The sequence below is a fragment of the Panthera uncia genome, assembly GCF_023721935.1.
Source record: "Panthera uncia isolate 11264 chromosome A1 unlocalized genomic scaffold, Puncia_PCG_1.0 HiC_scaffold_16, whole genome shotgun sequence".
Classification (NCBI taxonomy): domain Eukaryota; kingdom Metazoa; phylum Chordata; class Mammalia; order Carnivora; family Felidae; genus Panthera; species Panthera uncia.
The window spans coordinates 76,255,543-76,277,084 of NW_026057576.1; the positions used below are offsets into that span (position 1 = coordinate 76,255,543).

Sequence of the window (21,542 nt, forward strand, 5' to 3'; positions counted from 1 at the left end):
GAGAGAGAGAGAGAGGGAGAGAGAGAGAGAGAGAGAGAGAGAGAGAGGAAAGCTTATAACTCTTGACAACTGGTCTCTCAGAAATTCCTTAAAAACCTATGGACTTAATTTTTCCCAGGCACAAAGTTAATCCTGTATAACAACTTGGGCACCTTGAAAAATGTTTTAATACTTATAGGACCTTTTTGTGCATGTAACGATTGTAAAGAAAGGCCTCTCTTACCTCCAGTTTTCAAGTGGAAACTTGAACTCCAGTAACTCCATTTTGGACGGAAAGATCAAGGTTGATGACAGAGAATAACTTTCCCCAACACAGTGTATCCCATGGCTAATGGAGTTGCTAAACTATGCCCTTCTCCTAATTATCTGATTTTCAAAAATCAACTCGGATTAGGTTATTTTATTAATATCCAGTTTCCTGAAGTGTCTTTTCTCATTCTTGTTTAATTATATTTATCGCCATAACACACAGATTGTGGTTGTTTCCAGAAAAAAAAATTGTGATATCAATAAATTAACAGATAGACTGTGTCCTACATACTAACGCAAATGAGGATCCTGGCGAGCGGAACAACCAAACAAGAGAGAGGATCCTTCTACATGCAGCCTCCAAAGGCTCTGGAGACTTCACTACCATGGTTTGACCTGCTGGTTCACACACAAGGACGACCTTTTGTTTGTACCTGAGAAGACCAGCTAAACTCAGTGTGCTTGAACTTGCATGCATCAGGTACTAGCCAAGTGAGTTTGGGCTCTAAAGATGAGTTTCAGCATCTCTGAAATGAGGCTAATAATACAGAACCTGCTTACTTCACATGGTTATGAGAAACTACTAGAATAATCACATGTGAAAAATGCTTTAAGAATATAAAATAATAGGGGCGCCTGGGTGGCTCAGTCGGTTAAGCGTCCGACTTCAGCTCAGGTCACGATCTCATGGTCCGCGAGTTCGAGCCCCGCGTCAGGCTCTGGGCTGATGGCTCAGAGCCTGGAGCCTGCTTCTGATTCTGTGTCTCCCTCTCTCTCTGCCCCTCCCCTGTTCATGCTTTGTCTCTCTCTGTCTCAAAAATAAATAAACGTTAAAAAAAAAAGAATATAAAATAATAGCATGAAGACGATGTTAGACATAGGGCCTTAGAAGCCTCAAAGGATCCCATGTTTGGGTGTACAGATGGGATCACTGCAGAGAAACAGAACTTCAGGTGTATTCTGGCTACATCTGATGGGTTGACAGAGAGAGTCCGTGTGAGAATGGATGGTGACGAAGCAGTAATAATCAGCGTGGCCAGAAAATACTGGACTTTCCATAACCTGCTAAAGAGTGGAGACTTGATGCTTTAGGCCAGGCAAAATGGCGGCACTGCAGCGTTTTGAACACAGCAATTACATGAATAGATTTATTCTTTGGAGAGATCAAACCTAATAGATTAATTATCCTCAATAATACCTCCTGTTGTTGGCGGTGAGTCTCCCATATAATCCCAAGAAACACGTTTTTAAAAAAAAATTGTAATGTTCTTACTTTCCGTGTTTCCAGTATAATAGATTTATGTTTTTCTGTATATTCTCTGGATTCCAACCCCATTACTATCATACGTCATTACTACAAACATACCCTAAATATAGGTTATCAATTTGTTATAATCTAGTCACTCATACTGATGCTGCCATGGTTTTTTTTTTTAATGAATTGAGGTGAAAGACCAGAGCTCATATAAAATCCATATCCCAGCATGTCACAAATTAATTACATTGCATGATGTATAGTACAATCATAAATTTCTATTTTATAACTGTCCATTAATAGGAAGAACTATACATTCACTCATCAGAGTCCATTTTCATTCATAGCTATTAACCTAAAATCATCTACCAAATGCAAATAAATGTCCACTACAATGATATTAAATGCGTTCCAGTATAATACTACTTATAAAAGTCAAGAACAGTTAGTAACTTTTTTAAGAAATCAAACTGAAAGATAAGGTAAAAAGCTCAAATTCTCTCTCTCCTCCCTCACTGCCCGGTTGCCCATTGCTTAAAGGCACTCGTAAAGTGCCTTTAAAAAGATATTTTCCCCTTTATTTGGCCCCTTGGCGACAAAGGAAACAAAATGGCAACAGAAGAAACAAAGGAGCAAGAATGAACTCAATTGAAATCTTGTATAAATACCTATTTCTGAGTTACAAGGATCAACTCTTTTTTGCCTAAACCAGAAATGCTACTTTCACGTTCAGATCGTTTTCTTAATTTTTTTTTCAAAGAATGAAAATATACAACCCTTTCATCAAAGTTTTTTTGGAATCACATGCTATTTTATGCCACATCTTTCAGTTCTATTTAGGTAGACTTTGGCTTTGGAAACTGTGATTTTCAAATTTCACTTTTTAATGGTTTCTCCTCCAACATCTTGTTAGCATCAAGTAGGAATGGGATTTGCATTTGAAACACTAATATTCACTATGCAGTCAGCCAAGAAGCTTCCTTGTTTTAATTTCCATAAATGTCAGTAAATGCCTCTTTTCACCTTTGGGTGAATAGTCAATAGAAAAATCAATTCTGCGACAAATGAACAGCAACATGATTTTACATATGAATTATTTAACAAAGTCTATTTTTATCCTGGAAGGGAAAGACTTAAGGTAAAACATCAGTAGCAAATTATTAATTTACATTTATTAATATTATTCATAGAAGTGCATATCCACAGGAAGTAAAGAAATTTATATCTCATTTTTTAATTAGTTCATCTCCGAGAATTCTATTAATGACACAATAGAAATCTATTGAAAATTAATGAAAAAGATATACAAGTAATAAACCTCATTAAGCCTTTACACCACGTTGTGGTTTTCTCTGGCTTGTGAGAGAGTCATTGACCCTGGAAAGGGAGGAACCTAGTGAAAATGACCCATTTGAGATGTAGACCTTCCATGAACTCAGTCTTTACATCCTTTTAGCAAATTCTGTCTTCATGTGTCCCTGATACCCTCTGGACTTTAGAAGACACAAAATACTTTACAAGTCCAGGCGGGGAAATGAGAACTAGATTCATGTCTTGAACTTCGAAATATCAAATTGGCAAGATTTTCTCAAAAACAGGATGAAACCCTTTTTTTTAATTCCTATAGTGAGTCGTTGATGTAGTAATAGCAGGTGTTATAAGTGGCACTATTTTCTAAGGATTACACTATCGATGAAGTAATCTTCCTGTTAAGACCCTGCAGAAAGGAGGGGATTTTGCTTGAGGATGAGTATTGCAGCCCACAGGGAAACGCCTGGACCATGTGGTTCATGTATATCTGCTCGCGCCCGCTGGGAGCTCGAAAGGAGGTCTTCCGAGGCACCTGTTTATTGAGTGTGGATGGCTTGTCTTTGCCTTCCCTGATCTGTCCTTGAGAACAGAGAGGAGAACGTGAGGCTACAGATTTGAGGAGGTCGAAACTGACCAGAGGTTGTAGATCACAAACACCACCCCAGCCCGTGCAGCCCACTTGGTGGGGGGGTGGGGGGAGGTTGGGACACTCCGATGATGCTGCCAGGCCTTGCATGGCTGCGAGGTGGCTCCATCTGTCTGTTCCTTTGAGGGCCAGATTGTCCCAACTCCCCATGAACTGTGACTTTCGGCTTTCCCACTCCAAATAACAACTGGCCCCTAAGCTTTGAAGCTTTCCTACTTCTTTCGAATGTCAAATTTTAAAATAAAAATCACAGAATAATTTCCAGGTATATTATTAGATCCTGTACTGACTTTGTTTTCAAAGGCATTTAAATGGACAGATGGCCTGCTCCATTTTCTAGAAGTCTGGGAGTTGTACCTCTTACACCATAGTATCATTTTTTTCCCCACGCCATCCAAAAATAATAATTCTGGGCATGGGATGTCTTAGTCTGCTCGGGCCGCTATAACAAAATGCCACAGACTGGGTGGCTTATAAACAACAGAAATGTATTTCTCACTGTTCTGAGGCCAGAAGTCCAAGGTCGGGGTACCTGCACGGTCAGGAGAGGGGTCTCTTCCAGGTCGCAGACTTCTCTCTGTGTCCTCAGAGGCAGAAGGGGTGAGGGGGCTCTGTGACGTCTCTTTTATAAAACCATTAATCCCATTCACTGAGGCTCTACCCTCATGACCTCATCACCTCCCCAAAACCCCAGCTATAGATAGCACCACACTGAGGGTTAGGATCCCAACATGAGAATCTGGGGTGGGGGAAACACAAACTCTCCGACCACTGCATAGGGTAAGCTTGTCTGATCGTCTAAGGCATTGCACTCTCTGGCCACCCTGAAGTCTGCAGTGACTGTCCCACTGTCTTTCAATGGCCCCACTCACTAGCCATTCAGAGCCATCTAGCCATGTCTGAATTCCGAGTAACTAATGGGTCTGGGACCACCCACACCCTATGTGACTTCAGAGCAACAGAGCATTTTGAATAAGTTCCCAGGGCTGTATGGTGTTTGAAAGGGTCTTATCTGAATCTGTGACATGTGAACTACATCTCAAGTGTAAGATCGGGGTCAGTCCGCCATTGCTTGAAGGCACTCTCCTCCTTTCCTTCCCTGTCCCTGATGGGGGTGAGGTGCCCAATTGGCCCTAAGTTTATTTTTTAAAAAAATGAAAACACAAATCTGATAGACTGTGTGAAAGAAGATTTCAATATAGAGCAAGTAAGCCTGGCTGCAAGCGTCTCTGAAAACAGCATCAGGAGGCCACCAGGGAGGGGGAATTTCTGCACGTTCTCATGGGCCTCTGAGCTCTTTGCCAGCTGCAAGCCCTCCCCCGGACTTGAGTCCTTCCTCACCAGGACACCAGGAGCTGTTCGCCTTCACTTTCAGAGGAGCCAGTGCGATTTGTTGGACAAGTTTCAGCCCCTAATTTGCATCTTAACCCAACCAACCTGAGTTACGCTCCTCTCCACCCCTCTTTTATCTGGAGGACCTGAGAACTGCACTCACACCCTTCCGCTTTTGTAACTGCCCTGTCTTCCTGGGAGCATGAGTCAGGTTTCCACGTGAATCTGTCTCCCACATTGCAATTCAAATTGCCCAACTACATGCCCGTTTGCTTGGATTTTTAGTAAATTCTTTCTTGGTTGTCAATTATGATAAAAACTCTCTCCCTTCCCTTAAACCTTTGCATGCAGACATTCAGACACAAACTCTGTTTAAGCTCTCAAAGTACATTGGATGCATTGTGCTTGCTGAGCAGAGATTAATTTACTCATTTGGGAGTCATTTGGGACCCTAAAGGACACCCGTGATCTGATCAAGCGACAGATTCTACCTCCAGGGAATTCTACCCACATAGATCAACATTTTCTCACTTACATATTACATATGACCCTTTTTAAACGAAAAAAAAAAAAATCCCCCTAAACCCTTAACATTTCTGAAGTTAACTTATTATAATGGTGATTAAATGTAGACACACACATTGTTCCATAAAATGTCTTCATCCTCTTTGTTCTCATTACAGCTATAAAACCGAAGCAAATTTATAAATTCAACATGGCAAAAACCTACAAAAGCCAACAATTAAAATTTATAACATTCATGGTAGGTATGAGTGCGTTTAGCTAGAATGAGAGTCCTGGTGAAAATATGGACGTGGTGTTGACTCAGATTCCAAGAACTACATTTCTACTGTCTTGTGCTGTTGGTTAACCCAAGGCCCTACCACTTTTCTCTGCTTGAACTGCTGGGAAACTATTAATCTCACCCATGCTGAAATATCACTTCGTGCTTTCTTGGGGGAGATGCCTTATTTGCATATTAAACGCATCTACTCTCTTCTGGTTAACCTGCAACAATATCAGTGATATTCCGTGTGGCATCCTGCTTGCAAATAAAATAAGAAGTTAGAGAATAAAGTCTTGCTGAGCAATGGCTTTAAAAGTAGACATTCAAATGATCCAAGGCATGATTGTATTACTTTTGAAAAAATATGAAAATAAAAATGCGAAATATATTAGATCATCCAGAGAACTTGAGGACCCCTGAAAAAGTACATATACAAATCTCAATTTCCACAACATTATGCTTAGCAGTTTAAATTACTCACTAAAATCTATTTATACCCTTTTTTATCTTACTCCTGAAATTCAAAGGACCTCCGGACCTTTCATTTCTTTCTGTACAACTTTCTTTAGTTTTAAATCATATATGCAGAAATCATAGTTATTTTATAAATGCAGTATGTTGCTCAGTATTTTGAGAGCTTCGTGTTGCTAAGGAAGAGACTTATTTGTATTTGTATTTATTTTTACTTATTTTTTAAAATTTTTTTGAAGTTTTTATTTATTTTTGAGAGACAGAGCATAAGCAGGGGAGGGGCAGAGAGAGAGGGAGACAGAATCTGAAACAGGCTCCAGGCTCTGAGCCATCAGCACAGAGCCCGACACAGGGCTCAAACCCACAAACCGTGAGATCATGACCTGAGCTGAAGTCAGTTGCTTAACCGACTGAGCCACCCAGGTGCCCTATTTTTATTTTTATTTTAATTTTTATCTTTATCTTTATTTAAGGCCCTAAGTTGTGAGAAGTGTTTTCACTTAATGTTGTTCAATTGACTTGTCAGGATAATCATCATTCAGCAATGTTTAAGGATTTTCTCAAGTCAAAGAGCGAATGATGATGAGATCATAATGCCCTACATTTATAGGGCACTCACTATTTTCACATACTCTTTTATGTGGCCCACACACATTACTCATGTAAATCCTCACACGTTTTGGGGAGGTAGATTGTTACTGTGGTCCCACTTTACAGATGAGGATGATGAGTTGGGTCACAGACTGTCACTGGGTGGCAGATTTCAGATTTGAATCAAGCACTGCTGTAGACCCTGGGTCTTCCACCATACTGCCTCCAGCCAGCACCCATCTGCTCATGGACTGGTGGTCCTCTGAGAAAGGATGGGAGTCCAGGGTCACTACTGACACTTGTCTACCTCAGGTCCTGTGGAGATGCCTCTTCTTGCCTATTCTTTCCCCCTTTTCCAAATGGTGGCAACCTCAACTTTCAACATTCATATCAAATGGTACTTCCTCCTCTGTGAAGTTTCTCCAGACCGTCCTCCATAAGTCCCCTTTCCCAGGTAAATGGGGGAAATAAGGTTTAAAAAAAACTCCTTCTTTTTGAGCAACTCCATCTCTATGCCATGTGCAACACGTTAATACACTTTTAAGCATGGTTCCTTTAAAAGCAGGGCATTTGCGGGGCGCCTGGGTGGCTCAGGTCATGATCTCACAGTTTGTGAGTTCAAGCCCCGCATCAGGCTCTGTGCTGATGGCTCAGAGCCTGGAGCCTGCTTCAGATTCTGTGTTTCCCTCTCTCTCCGCCCCTCCCCAGTTTGCAATCTCTCTCTCCCTCTCTCTCTCTCTCTCTCTCAAAAATAAATAAATATTTTTTTAAAAAATTTTAAACAGCAGAGCATTTGTAATATTTGTGTGGCACAGAGGTGATAGAGTGTGGACGTCCAGCATCATAGGTATGGGACAATTTCTAAGTTCCCAGTTATAACACTTGCTTCCTGGTTCTCAAAGATAATGATCTTGTGTCCAAACACTATAATATAAAACATGCCAGAAAAGAAAATAAATAAGTGACTAGCTGTCTGAAGTGACATGGGGTGGAGATAAATCTTTGAAGCAACGGTAAACAAGCTTGAAGTTAAAAGATAGCCATATGGCATCCTTTAGCCAAACAACAAATCAGAGTAAGTGAGACCTGGGTGTCAAGCCAGCAGATGCTAGGCACTCATTTCCAGTTGCATCCCTGATCCCTGGCATCATTTCTTCTCTTCCTGAAAAGAAATGGTTCCCCACCCCCATACCAAAACTAAATTCAAACAATTATTTTCATCATGATAGTGTTCTCTTTAATTCCCAGCCCCTATTTCTCCCTTCCCCCCACCCCCTTCCCTTTCTGGAAGCCATCAGTGTGTTCTCTGTAGTTACAAGTCTGTTTCCAAAACTAAAGTTTTTCTTAAAAAGTCATTATTTCTTTTTTTCATGAGAATACTTAATTTATCAGGAAACTCGAAATAATGGTAGAGGAAGAGGGTTATTGTTGTTACCAAGAGGGCAGGAAATTTAAAGAACGGAGAAACATTGACTCAGATGTGTTTATAGTGCTGAATAATATGGTGAATACTTTGTGGTGCTTATATAGTACTTGACCACCATTATTCTTAAAGTTTATTTATCTATTTTGAGAGAGAGACAAGGTGAGCAGGGGAGGAGCAGAGAGAGAGGAAGAGAGAGAATCCCAGGCAGGCTCCATGCTGCCAGCACAGAGCCCGATGTGGGGCTCGAACCCATGAAGCCTTGAGATCATGACCTGAGCCCAAACCAAGAGTCAGACGCTTAACTCCCTGAGCCACCCAGGCGCGCTGACCACCATTTTTTTTAAGTTTATTTATTTATTTTTAAAGAGAGAGCAGGGGAGGGGCAAAGAGGGAGAGAGAGAGAGCATCCCAAGCAGGCTCCATGCCATTAGCACAGAGCCCGACACAGGGCTCAAACCCACAAACCGCGGGACCATGACCTGAGCTGAAAACAAGAGTCGGACGCTTAACCGACTGAGCCACCCGGGTGTCCCTCCTTGGGACATCCGTAGTTGCATTTGTTTGCTATTCCAAAATATTAAAGCTCTTTTTCTGCCTGTAACAAATATGATTTTTTGCCTCACAGTCTAATAAATGTAATAAATCTAAGTAAAGCAGATTGAACATCATTCATCCGGGCATACTACTCTCACCTCCAGATCTTCTGTGTATTGTCTCACAGATGGTAATTTTAAAATGCCCTCTGAGCTTTGTTACATTGAAAGTAGTGACCTATCATGTATCCTTACCTGGAATTTTAACCTTCATCTAAGGAATAAGCTGTGAAAATTCTTTGTTTTTCTTTCTTAAATGACGATCAATAATGTTAGTATTTTAACATCTCATTTATACCATTCTGGCAACTATCCTTATGTGCCTATTAGACTTTACTCAATACCTATTAATCTCCATAATAGACAATACAGTTCCATGGGATCTCTCAATGAAAGGGTTTATTCTGAGCATTAGTTGATTATTGCAAACATCAGTCAAATTTTTGCTTATCAAGGAAGCACAGAAAGCTCTTGGTTGTTGATTCAAAGATGGCTGTCTTTTTTACTTACTCCATTATTCAAGACATCAATATCCTCATTAAGAAAATGCTTTCTAATGGTTTGGGCATAGGAGTTTCACCTTTTATAATATACTTGGGAATACAGATATTTTTAGTAAACACTGAGAAGCTCTGAGAAAGTGCGTTTTTTATTTTTTCAAAAGAGGGAAGCAGTAACTCGGGGGATTGGGGCATTTTATGTCAAGACCCCTCCCCACAAGCCTCAGATCGGCGGCCACGAAAAGGCACTCTCCACAGACTGCCATCCAGTGGCTCAATCTGCAAATGTGTTCCTATCATGAAGGTCTTTGCGGAGCGTCGCATCTCGCATATATCTTTGGTCATTAGGAAGGGCTCTGCTAGAGAGAGTCTAGGACTGAGAAGACATGCAGAGGGGTGGTACTCTGCTTCTGGTGAGTGGACAGGGCTGGATGCTTATCAGATGCACTGGCAAGGACATGATCTAGCTGGGGCCCTCACGCCACGGAAGAGCGATGCCAGCAGCTGGGCAGAGATTTGGATTCTGTTTGTCTAGTTTTCAGGCTCTTCTCTGTTTTGTTAGACTGGGCCTCCATTTTTATATTCTTTCTGTACCCTCCTTGATTTCTTTTAATTAACGCAGTATTTCTTATTTCACATTTTCTGTATGTAACTGGCTCATTATACATTCTTCCCCTGTCGTTCCTGTAGTCTCACTAGAGAAGAAAGCCTGCATTTTTGACTTACTGACTCTTAAGGGATTCTGTTACTTTGGCTATTTTCCTCATATTGCTAGAACCTTAGAACCTCTAAACTCCACGTAACCCCTCAGGGCTCCTGCCGTTGCTGTTGGCATGCATTCTTGTTCCGCAGAAAATTTATAGTCTGCAAGACGTTCCAAGCATGTTACTCCTATTTACCCCTGGATTTAATTCTGGTGTCTTTAATTCTCTCTTAAATTTCCATTTTTCTGTCCGGGATCATTTTCTTTCACTTTAAAAAAAAAAAATTAAAGACTTCTGACGGCAAATATCCTCCTTTTTGTTGTCTAAAAACAACTTTACTTCATTTTTATTTCTGAGGGGTATTTTTATTGGAGAACAGAGTCTTAGGCTGAATTCCTTTTTCCCGGTACCGTCACCTGTGATTTGCGGTTTCCTGGCTTCTGCTTAGAAGTTCGTTTTGCCTCTCGCTGTTGTTCCTCTGAAGGCAACGTGTCTTTTTTTAGGGTTTTAAAGCTTTTCTGCTTTGCCTTTGCTTCCCTAGGATCCGCCCTGTGTTTTCTTATTGGTGGTGGTGGCCTGCGTGTGGTCTGCCTTCTGTGTGGTTTGCTGAGCCTCTGAAGTGTGTGCATTGATTCCATTTGCAAGTTGGGGGACTTATCTGTTGGGATATCGCTTTGCCACGTTCTTTGTACACCTCTTCCTTCTGGGGCTCCTTTTATGTGGGTATATTCCGCTATCTCCTCAATTTGTCCATCTTTTCCTCTCCCCTAGGCATTTCATCGTAAGTACTTTAAAGTTGTTATCAGCTAGCCCTACATCTGGATCATCTGTGAATCCATTTTATCTTTTGACTCTCGGGTAAATTTCCTTGTCTCTGCATGTAATTTCTGATCGCACAGTAAGCATGTGTGTTAACAAACTGTAGATGCTGTGGACCGTGGTTTTATTTATTTACTTATGTTTATTATTATTTTTTGGCTTATTTCCTTTTGAGACAGAGAGAGAAAGCACAAGGGGTGGAGAAGGAGAGAGGGAGGGAGACAGAGAATCCCAAGCAGGCTCTGAGCTGTCAGCACAGAGCCCGACACAGGGCTCGAACTCACACACTGTGAGATCATGCCCTGGGCCTCGGTCTGACACCTAACGGACTGAGCCGCCCAGGCGCCCCTGCAGACGATGTTCTCTACCCCAGAGATTCCACCATCGCGCTAGGAAGCTGAGGCAGGGAGGACCTCCAGAATCCAGTCGCAGATAGAGCTGCAGCGGAGAACCAGCCTGCGTCTACTCCATCCCTGATCTCCAGGCAGCACCGCCTGCCATGCTTTGGCCCAGAGCCTGCCAGGTGTCTGTGCTCTTTAGCCCCGATGGAGTGCAGATGTGTTCCAGCTGTGCATTTCAGAGCTCCCGGGCCCACGTGCCCCACTCAGCTGCAAAATCTGCAGACCAGTCAGGGGCTTGAGGCTCCTATCTCCCCGGTCAGATACTTGCTTCGGAAGCGCCTCCAACCATGCAGGGGAATTTCACGCTGCTTTTCATAAGCCTTTGGCCTAAGTCACCACGCGTGCGTACAGCTGAAGAATGTAACAGATGTCCCTTGGGGAAAATGGCCATCCTTTGAGGGTCCTCAATTTCCCAATTTGTGCCTCTAGTCTCATACAACTGCAACACATTGTATGGTTCCTCTCTCTTCTAGAAAAGGCTCTCTAGACCTACAAAAGAACTCAGAATTGGCAAATGTCCCAGGAGGGGCGGGGGGGGGGGGGGGAATCAGCTGAGACTGGTAGAATTAAATGTTCTCTCACAAGAATAAATCCCATGACAGTATTTTCCAGAGATCGCTACTATGTGCTAACCATGGGTCAAGGAACATGTATACAATGCTTAAAAACCATAGAGTGAACAGGATTGAGGCTAAATGCAATCGCTGAGCATACACTGGTGGAGGGAATAGAGGGGTTAAAATACATTGGTGGAGGAAGCATACAGATTCCACATGAACCCCACTGAGGAAAGGAACAAAGAAGAACATAGCATAGGGATGCTGGTCGTTAGCATACATCAAACTCTGCCCCACAGCTATTCAGTCAGTGATAAGCAGCATAAAGTAATACTTAAAAAGACAGACTCTAGAGCTTGACTGGTTGGTTACACCATTTCCCATGGAACTTCGGGTAAATTACACTTTACATTTTTGGGCCTCAATTTCCTCATCTGCAAAAGGGTGGCACTGCTTTATAGAATTCTCAGGACGACTGCTGAGTTAATGTTTCTAAGGTGCTTAGAAAAGGACCTGGTACATATTTAGCACCCTAAATAATTACTGAAAAATAATTTGGGGGCACCTGGGTGGCTCAGTCGGTGAAGCATCCAGCTCTTGGTTTCTGCTCAGGTCATGATCTCACAGTTTGTGAGTTCCAGCCCCGCATCAGGCTCTGCACTGAAAGCATGGGGCCTGCATGGGATTCTCTCTCTCTCTCTCTCTCTCTGCCCCTTCCAGCTTACTCTCTCTCTCTCAAAATAAACAATAATAATAATTTTTACATCCTCTCTTTCTTGGCTCACTTTTGTGACTGTAGGGTCAGTCTGGCTTCCACAAAAGCCTTCCCAGCAGGGGAATGCCTCATTTCCAGGTTGTTCTGGTGCAATCCTGGACACTGGAGAAAAATACCCTTTTAAGGGGCGGGGGGATGCTACTTCGGCATTGATTCCTGGAGGTGGCTTCAGGGATCAGACCATCACAGTCCTGTTCCCCACACTTAGGTTTTTTTTTTTTTTTTTTGGGGGGGGGGTTCTGATTATATGTACATCCAGTCTGAGGGATCTATTTTTGCTAGTAACCAGCTCCAGAAATCTAGTTCTGCACTCCCAGTATGGGTTTGAATTCCCAGCTTCTGTGGTTTACCACCACATCTCCACCTTCTGCCATCTTTTTTTTTTATTCTAGCTTTAATTCTTCTTTTGCGGGTAGACAGTAGGCTCATGTGTCCAGGTTAAAGGTGTTCGCTCTAGAACCATCCTGGAGCACCGACTGTGCTTGCTGCTTTTGAGTGACTGTTTCTACCCAGGGGCCAACTGCCATGTCCTGCTTTCCTGTATTCTCTTTTGTTTTGTTGGGGAGGCTGGAAGGGGCACCAGAACAGAGCAGTAGGTATTTTGGAAGTGGGTTGAGACATCTTGTTTCTTCTGAATTTTCCTGTGTTCCCACTGTGATGTCTGGCATACTCACTTTAGAATGGCCAGAAAAAGATGGTATCCTGAGGAAGCAAGAGGGAATTGCACCGCACGATGCTCTCCTAGTCTGTCTCTGTAGGCGCAAGGTCAGAGAGTACATAGCTGCTAGTTGAGATCACTGCTTTGAGTTGCTGCTGCAAAGGAGTATGTGCTGATTCTCCATTGGGGTTGCAGGTGCCCGGGTCATACTAGCCCGTTGGATATTGCGGTGGCTGTCCCTTGCCACACCCAATTCTTGGAAACCACTTCTATATTAGTGTGGTCCTCTGTTAACACGGACCATGAAGGGGCCCTCTGGAGCAGGGCTCCATCCTTGGGTTATCCTGCTGTAGTCAGGAGTAGGGTCACGTTCCCACAGATGGGAGGGCTGAACCCTAGCATCTGGCAAGCCTCGAAGAACCCAAAAGCACCCATTACAAACAGGGTTACAATTGTGATGAATGAGGGGAAAGTGTGAGATGTCGTAAGAACATGTATAATGACAGAGGGCGAAGGGCATACACACGTTTGAGTGTTTCTGGAATCGCCTGGAGGTTCATCTCCTAGGCTGGTGCACCTGTCGTACATACCATTGTCTGCCATCTTACTTCAGCGGCCCCCTGCCCAGCGGCCGTATAGTTTCTTGACAGCAGTGCATGGAGGCCTCCAAGCAGCGCCTGAGCCCCCCTCACACCCAGCCCGGCCCCGGTGTGGCTCTTCTCCTCTCTCCACTCGCTCACTGTGTTTGCTGTTCCTCCCCTCCCCCCACACCCCAGGTCATCCATCAGCTGAGGCTCTCGGAGAACGAAAGCGTGGCCCTGCAGGAGCTCCTGGACTGGAGGCGGAAGCTCTGCGAGGGGAGAGGAGACTGGCAGCACCTCCTGCAGCCCTCGGAGCCCAGGGCGCCGCCCCCTCCTCCCTGCAAGAAGCCCACGCTGGTGAAGAAGCCCGACGGGGCCTCCTGCGGCCGGCTGCCTTCCGAGCTGTGGGACTCCACCATGTGAGGGCTGCACAGCAGGTGGACGCAGCGACGCTGCCCGGTGGTGGCCGCCGCCGAGGCTGCCCCGTCCCCGGTGCTTCCCGCGGCATGGACGCAGAGCCACCCCGGACGCGCCAGCAGAAGCCACCAGGGCCCGCCTGTGCTTGTGCGCATGCGCGCACGTGCGTGCGTGCGCCGTGCGCGTGCGCATTCTTTCTCGCCGGTTCCGGCGGAATCCGTCCGTTCTGGCTCCTGGGCTCCGCGGCCCTGGGGCCGTGTTTCCCCTACGTGGCGGGAGAAGGGCCTGGAAAAGCGTGGGGGGAGGAAGGGCGCGCCCGCCGTACAGTAGCGCCGCCCACGTGTTCCTCGCTGGCCCGTCGCTTTTCTAGAACACGCTGTGCGGGACACACGTTCCGTTTCTTTGTAGGTGTCGTGTTTCCTTGGACTTTACAAACCTGATCACGATGTACATGTTTATTACCCTGTTTTATAACTTTATGCAATTGGTGGTGCTCCCTTCAAAACACCCGTTCGAAAGAGCTCGTTTCTAGAATTTTCTTTCCTCCACATGCTTTTCTTTGTTTTTGCTAGAGGACCTAAAGCCCTCGAGACTGTGCCCCTGCTTCAGCCCCGCCAGCGCCAAGCCTGTACACGCATGCACGGAGTCCCGAGTTTTTCATTTCCCTGATGAGGAGGCCGCTCCTCCCTGTGTCTCTGCTTACGTGCCTCGCGAGCTCCTAACGTCCGTCGTGGCCTCTCCTGGCGCCACCATCGGTCACAGGAGCTCAGACACGTGTGGCTTCACATCCGTAGCTGGTGGGGTGACAGGGTCGCTCCAGTGAGAGGTCTACGCGATCCAGAGGAGCTCGCTGAGACTTGCTGCCTGGGGCAGAGATGCTGCATCCTCGGGTGGCCGTCCCCTCGGAGCTGCGCTGCATGGCTCACCTGCTGTATGTGCTCAACCCCCCTGTAACACGACCACCCCGTTTATCCATGTGCTTCTGTGGCTGAGGGGACGTCCTCAGCCGTGCCGTCAGACCGCGCTGTGTCGCTACTAGGAACTCTGTATTCAGACCAGCCTCTGCGAAGTCACCGTACCAATAAAAGGTGCAGCTGTGTTCTTCTGGTTGTGTTTATTTGTTGCTACTGCCGTCTCCCTGGCGCGATCAGCAGGGGCAGTGACAGGCCATCCCGTCTCTGCTGCCCACCTTCTTCTGCTCTTACGGCGTTTTGCAGGCTACAGGCCCTAGTGGTTTACAATAAGGATTTTATGGATTACTCAGACGTAACTGCCATGTAGGCATGTCAGTTTTTAAGAATAATTGTCATTTAGGAATAATAATGAGGCCGCCAGATCCAGAGACAGTTTCCATTAAAACAGATAGTTTCTTACCTGCCAGGGGGAGAAGCTCAGGGTCGGCTAGGCAGCGAAGGGGGCCACGGAACTTCGGAGCCAAAGCTTTTATTATGATGCCCTTGGGAAGCGCTGGGCGATGCAGGGTATGCAGGCATAGAATCTGGTAAGTTTGAATCATTTCGGAGGGCTTCATGTGCGGGGTGGTCCCTAGTTATCTGGTACCTGGCCCCAGGCAGGGGCAAAGGGAGGAAGGATCAGTGGCTGGAGAGGGAGATTGTTGAGTGTGGGCTCTGCAGTGGTGGGAGTTGCTTACTTTCTGTAAAATGTGACTAGTCCCCAGGGGCAGGTCCTCCAGGATTGGCAAGGTGCAGGGGTTAAAGCATCAGAAGACAGAAAACCGGAAAGGCAAAGTTAACCTGCAGTTAAGCGAATAACGTTACAGATGTACCTAACAGGGAAGCATTCTGCTTGACCTCCAGCTTAACGGCAACCAAGCCCCACATGCTGCCTCTCTCCCCTCACTCCCTGATGCCTGACTTCTTAATATCAGCCATCAAGCAACCGAAAGAAGCCACCTTTCCTTGATGTACATGGTTCCTTGCCCATTCCTTGCATACTGTAGACACTTAATGTCTACACTGGATCAAAAGTTTGAACTGATCCCCCCCCCCCCACACACACACACAGTACATTTATTTGGACTAGAGTGAAAAGTAAACTGTTCAAGCATTGCACCTTTCCAGAACCTGTTTCAAATGTGCACCTAACACTTGCTATGACAGCTCTGGGTGCTTCGCGCACACTATTCCTAACACGGATATATACATACCACATGGCAAGTCTCACGTACACACACTCATCCTGGATTTGAAGCTCAGAGCCTTAAGTGGGCTGTCAAACCATAAACCCTCAACTTTACGGTTCCAAGGTCTACATCATTTTAACTTGAGGTGCAGAAATTTTCTATTTATTATATCAAAATGTGTCTTTACAATCTTCCAACTCAATGACTGGGGATACGGTGTTGTATGAAACTGTGAGGTAAGACTTCAAGGGAAAGCTTACAGGAAGTTGGCCGTCCTGAACACGTGTGGGTCCAGACGACACCACTGTCTATTCTGTTAACCTGGTCTCCTGTTAGGGCTTGTGTAGGTGTAAGGTGACCCAACTGCCACCTGCTAGAGGTACTGTGGGCATCCCGGGATAGTTTATATGTACTCAATCTAGTAATCCCTTTTGTCTCATCTAATGTTTGTTGACTTTCTAGAGGCAGAGGCCAAACCCCTCGGAGACTTTCTAGAACACATTTTCCCAAGTCAGTAAGTAGGCCTTTCTGTTCAGTTGGTTTGTTTTCTTCACAGTTGGAGGGAGAGTTCGGGTGTGTGTTGACCTCACTTTAGAACCATCTCATTGTACCTGTTCTGACATGACTGGATAGTCAGCAGACTCAAAGGCGTTAATAGCCGTGACAATAGAAACAGTATTAAGAGTCATAATAATATGACATAAAGTCCGAGTCTGTGTGTATATTAAAGGTACTCCCGGAATGGTTCTCTAATGATTACAACATTGTCAACAAAATAAACAGAGGTACTATTCTGGTTAATAAAACACCAAATGTTATTCCACATAAGCAAGATTTCAACAGTTACGTATGTTTGCAATATACTTCATGACGGTATTTTAATTGCTATCAGCCCATAAGGTATGAATTATGATATATTATTGGGCCTGAGACCTTATGTTTAGCAAAGTAATTGGTATGAATTATTACTCTGTGTTCAAACACTGCCCAATATTATTGCTTTTTTAAAAATGCTTGACGAGTGGTCTCTAAAAACTGCTATCAAAATGTTTATAGTGGGTTAAAATGATTTAAAATGTATTTTCTCGAGTGGAAAAATATATTATTACTATTCTCAAATTGTGGTACCTAATTTAGCAGAATTATGCTTACATAAATCTACCCAATAAAAGCAACAACCAATTAAAATCTGACATTTGTAAATGAGTATCACATATGAACATTACATAAGTTGGACAAAAAGTATGTTACAAATCCCACGATCTACAAAGAGGGATAAGTTTCTGTCAAAATTCTATTGCCGTCAGTTTCCAGCAACAAACTCAACTCATGTCACAATAAAGAGCATAAGGTTATTTTATAATGACATTCTGCGATGGGACATATTTCACCCCTGGCTATTACTCTGCGCTACTGATTTCCCCCCCCCCCAACTTTTAAATGTATATCTCTATCTAGAAGTTAATAGGATTTATTTTTATTTTTAGTCTCATCAGGAAATTTTCAACAACAACAATAACAACAACAAAAAAAAAATCATCAAATTAGCTGGAAAAACAACAACGCTGTTCCAAGTAAAAGTTTAGTATAATTTCATTACAGTTTTCAAATTGTTTTTAGCTGCACATAAAAATCCATGTAATGAAGATGAAAGCAATTATATTTCTATTTATGGTGCAATGGTAAATTCTCTGGAACGCTCATGGTTTCCCAACACAGTAGCACTGCTTTCAAAAACTAAAAATATATTCTCTCCCCCCATTCTACTCCCTTTACATCTTATTCATAAACAATGACTTTATCAAACAAATTCTAGTACAATGTTCTACCCATGTGAGTTACAAAGATCCCCATATAGCACCGGGTTGTAGCCTGCGCGGTTACAGACTGGAAAGAATTACCTTTGTAGTTCGTTCACTTTCCCTAAGTACTGTAGCCCCCCGGGCTGCTCCATTATTGTGGACCCAGGAAGTTTCTCTAAAATTCAAGATGCTTTGTAAAACTTTAAAGATGAGCTTTTCAAAGGCTAGGTCTCATTAGATGCCTATAATACATCCCTATTCCCTGTTCTAATTTCTCAGATCATTTTGAGATTTTTAAAAAGCCTGCTTATACCAATCACGTTTTTTTGTATGCTTTGACTTCAGCACAATGCAATCTGGATTTTCTGTGGTTTCCCTGATTGTTACAATGGCAGAAGCAGATCTAGGTGTCTTCTCATAGAAAATAGTAAAGGCGAATAAATCTATGCATTCATTTCCATTGCTGTTTCACAATAGGAATGCCTCAAATGTGCCTTTGCTTTGCTTTGAATTAGTCCTGAGCAGATCGCTGGCATACCTGCGGGCTCGCCTTTCCGACAGCCCCAGGGAACATGCACTGCTTCAAAGAAAGGTGCGTGAGCCTGCCCAGGTGACATTTTCCTGATGTCACCACTTAGTGTCCAAAGTCTAAAGAAAATGAAAGAGAATGAAACTATTGATGAATTCCAAGGGGGAGATCAAAGCTCTGGAGAAAAATGAAATGAAACCAAATTCAATTTGAGGTTTTGATCTTTTAAGATTTCAGCAAACAAAGGGGCTGGAGGTCCATGATCTCAAACGATTGGTTGAAACGTGTATAAATTCTGTCACATGCTGGAGAACGGTTTTCTTTGCTGAACCTATTTTTGGGAATCTGTTAAACTGATTTCAGTCTAACTGGGTCTTGTGTGATAACAAGAAAAACCACTTCACCCAATGGTCCCTATTGTGGTTCATCAACATTACTGTTGAATAAAATAGCCAATCCTAGTATTACAAAAGTGACTTTTTGGATACCTTTGTAGGTAAGTAGGTTGTACATACATGTGCATTGTCGGGGAAAATAGTTCTCCGGACAACTTTGCAATTGGTGGACAGTTGTCATTCTCTTGGGCTTAGAAGCTGTTATAAAAAGATAACATCCCATATTTTAAAAAGCAAGAGAAGTTCCCTGGACGAAGAGAAGAGAAGCCTTGGGAAATCCAATATAGTAAATGGCCTCAGCTCCTGAAGGTTGTCAAGCGTCGGAAAGGAGGGAATTTGGAGTGACATTGTCTCATTGCTGATTGCCAGGGACCATTACCCCTTTCAGCCCCGGATGAAAAGGCAAACCCTACAAAGACAGAAGACTCGGTGCCAAGGGCAGTCACAAGCCAAACGTTTGCCCACAGTGACTCAAAGAAAGACCTCGCTAAAGGTACAAGCTGCTACATCACCCAGTTTTACTCCCAGGGGTTGGTGTTTGGCCCTAGTGAGTCTCCAACCCCACCCGTGTTTATCCTCGAGTAGGCTAAACATTTTAGCCAACGATCACAGGAGCTAGTAGCTACACACAATAAACCTGTGCTCCTATTCTAGTTTTCTCCCTTATGACACAGTCTGTTGACCCCAGTCATCCAGAGACCAACGGTCCTCCTTTCTCATGTCTCCAACCTCCTCATGGTCTGTGGAGGGCTCCCCCGTTCAGCCAGCAGGTGGGGACTGGAGCGCAGAAGACGGGGCAGGGGGGAGTCACAGCCTGCCTAAGACTGGCTCGTGTCACTTCTCGTATCGCAATGGCCAGGACTCGGTTGTGTGATGACACAACTGGAAGGCAAGCTGGGAAATGGGCCTGCTCTATGACCCAGAGGAAGGGGAAGTCACCCGGTGAACAATTAGCTAGTATCTGTCACACTACATGAGGCAGGGAACTCCTGGAACAAATACCTTCAAATCTGTTTTCTATTGCCTTTTGTGTGCAATAGGTGCCTAGGGCAGCTCACCTTCCACCAGCCATGAGTGCAGGACCCGCCTACATCCAGCTGCCACCCACCCACCTTTCCTAATGTCCCAGAGTAAATTGTCCTTGGCCACCCTGGAAGCTCACGTAGTGAGGATGGGTCAGAGTTGAGAGAAGAGATGGGAACATTCTTGCTGGCCCGGTGGCTCCCGCTCTGGGTCTGGCTGTGGACAAAGGCACCTTTCTCTTACAGGCGATTCCCAGTGGATGTTCTCTCTCACTGAGTCCTGGGCACATTGATGCAATTCTACTCCCAGTGCTGCCGACAACACCTGCTGAGCCCATGGGCATTGGGAGAAATGCCTCTCTTCTCTGAGGTCCCCCTCATCTCCACAAGAGACTCCCATCAGATGGTGCTCTTGGCCTCTCAAGGTGTCTGTCTAAGGATCAGCAAGCGATGACATCACCAGGAGCACTACCCCCAGACCCGCTGAATCAGAGTCTGCATTTTAACAAGACCTGCAGGTGATTTGTGTGGTCTGGAAAGGCTGACCACATGCCCTGGACTCCTTCACGCTGGCTCCCTCTGTGGGACCATCTCCATTTTTATCATTCTGAAGCTAAGGAAATCGTGACTCACACACATCAAACCATCTTCTATACTCATTGGAAGAGTGATGTCACCAAAGGTTTCCTCCAGGTAAAACTGAGCGCTGAGAGTTATAATTTGTGCTAGACTAAGAATCCAACCCCATAACTCACTCCCTCTGCCATCCTAGGAAGCACACCATTCTTAACTCCACGTGTCTTTGGAGGTGCAAGTACTCACCAAAACTTTCTACAAATGTGCTCGTTCAAGTCTGGCTTTGGAGAGGGTCACTAACAAGAGGAGAGGTTCCAAATTGATTATTTGTTGCAGGAGTGTTTCCTGTCATCTGTCCCTTATGCCTGCACTTCCACTCCGATCTGGGGTGCCATGACACCCTCACAGCTGATTCTTACGGGTATAACTCAGGTCAAGAGTTTTGGGTTTTTAGCACAATTTCAATGTTCAGATAGTACAGCTGAACAACAAAGAGGCTAAGGACCCACCCCTCCATGCATAATTCTTGATTTGCCAAAAACTGAACCCTGCTGTTGACCAGAAGCCTTACCGATAACAGTCAATGAACATATCTTGTATGTCATATGTATTATATACTGTATTCTTACAATTAAGTAGAGAAAAGAAAATGTTATTAAGAAAATCATTAGAAGGGCACTTGTGTGGCTCAGTTGGTTAAGCATCCGACTTCAGCTCAGGTCAGAATCCAGCAGTTCGTGGGTTCGAGCCCTGCGCCAGGCTCTGTGCTGACAGCTTGGAGCCTGTAGCCTGCTTCAGATGCTGTGTCTCCCTCTCTCTCTGCCCCTCCTCCCTTGTGCACTGTCTCTCTCTCTCTCTCAAAAATAAATAAACTTAAAAAAAAAATCCTAAGAGAAAATGCATTAATAATACTGTACTCTATTTATCAAAAACCATCTGCACACAAGGGGGCCACACAGTTCAAACCTGTGTTCTTCACGGGTCAACTAGAGTTGGCTTTAT

At 44.3% G+C, this 21,542-nt stretch overlaps 1 protein-coding gene across 1 annotated transcript in view; it reads left to right on the top strand.

Annotated features, from left to right (window-relative positions):
* The window catches only part of MYO16 (myosin XVI), a 458,605-nt gene extending 444,526 nt beyond the window's left edge, over window positions 1-14,079 (top strand). Inside the window, exon 34 of the mRNA XM_049647209.1 lies at window positions 13,852-14,079. Coding sequence (XP_049503166.1) covers window positions 13,852-14,079 — 228 coding nt within the window. The remainder of the gene's footprint in view (window positions 1-13,851) is intronic.
* The last annotated feature ends 7,463 nt before the right edge of the window (window positions 14,080-21,542 follow it).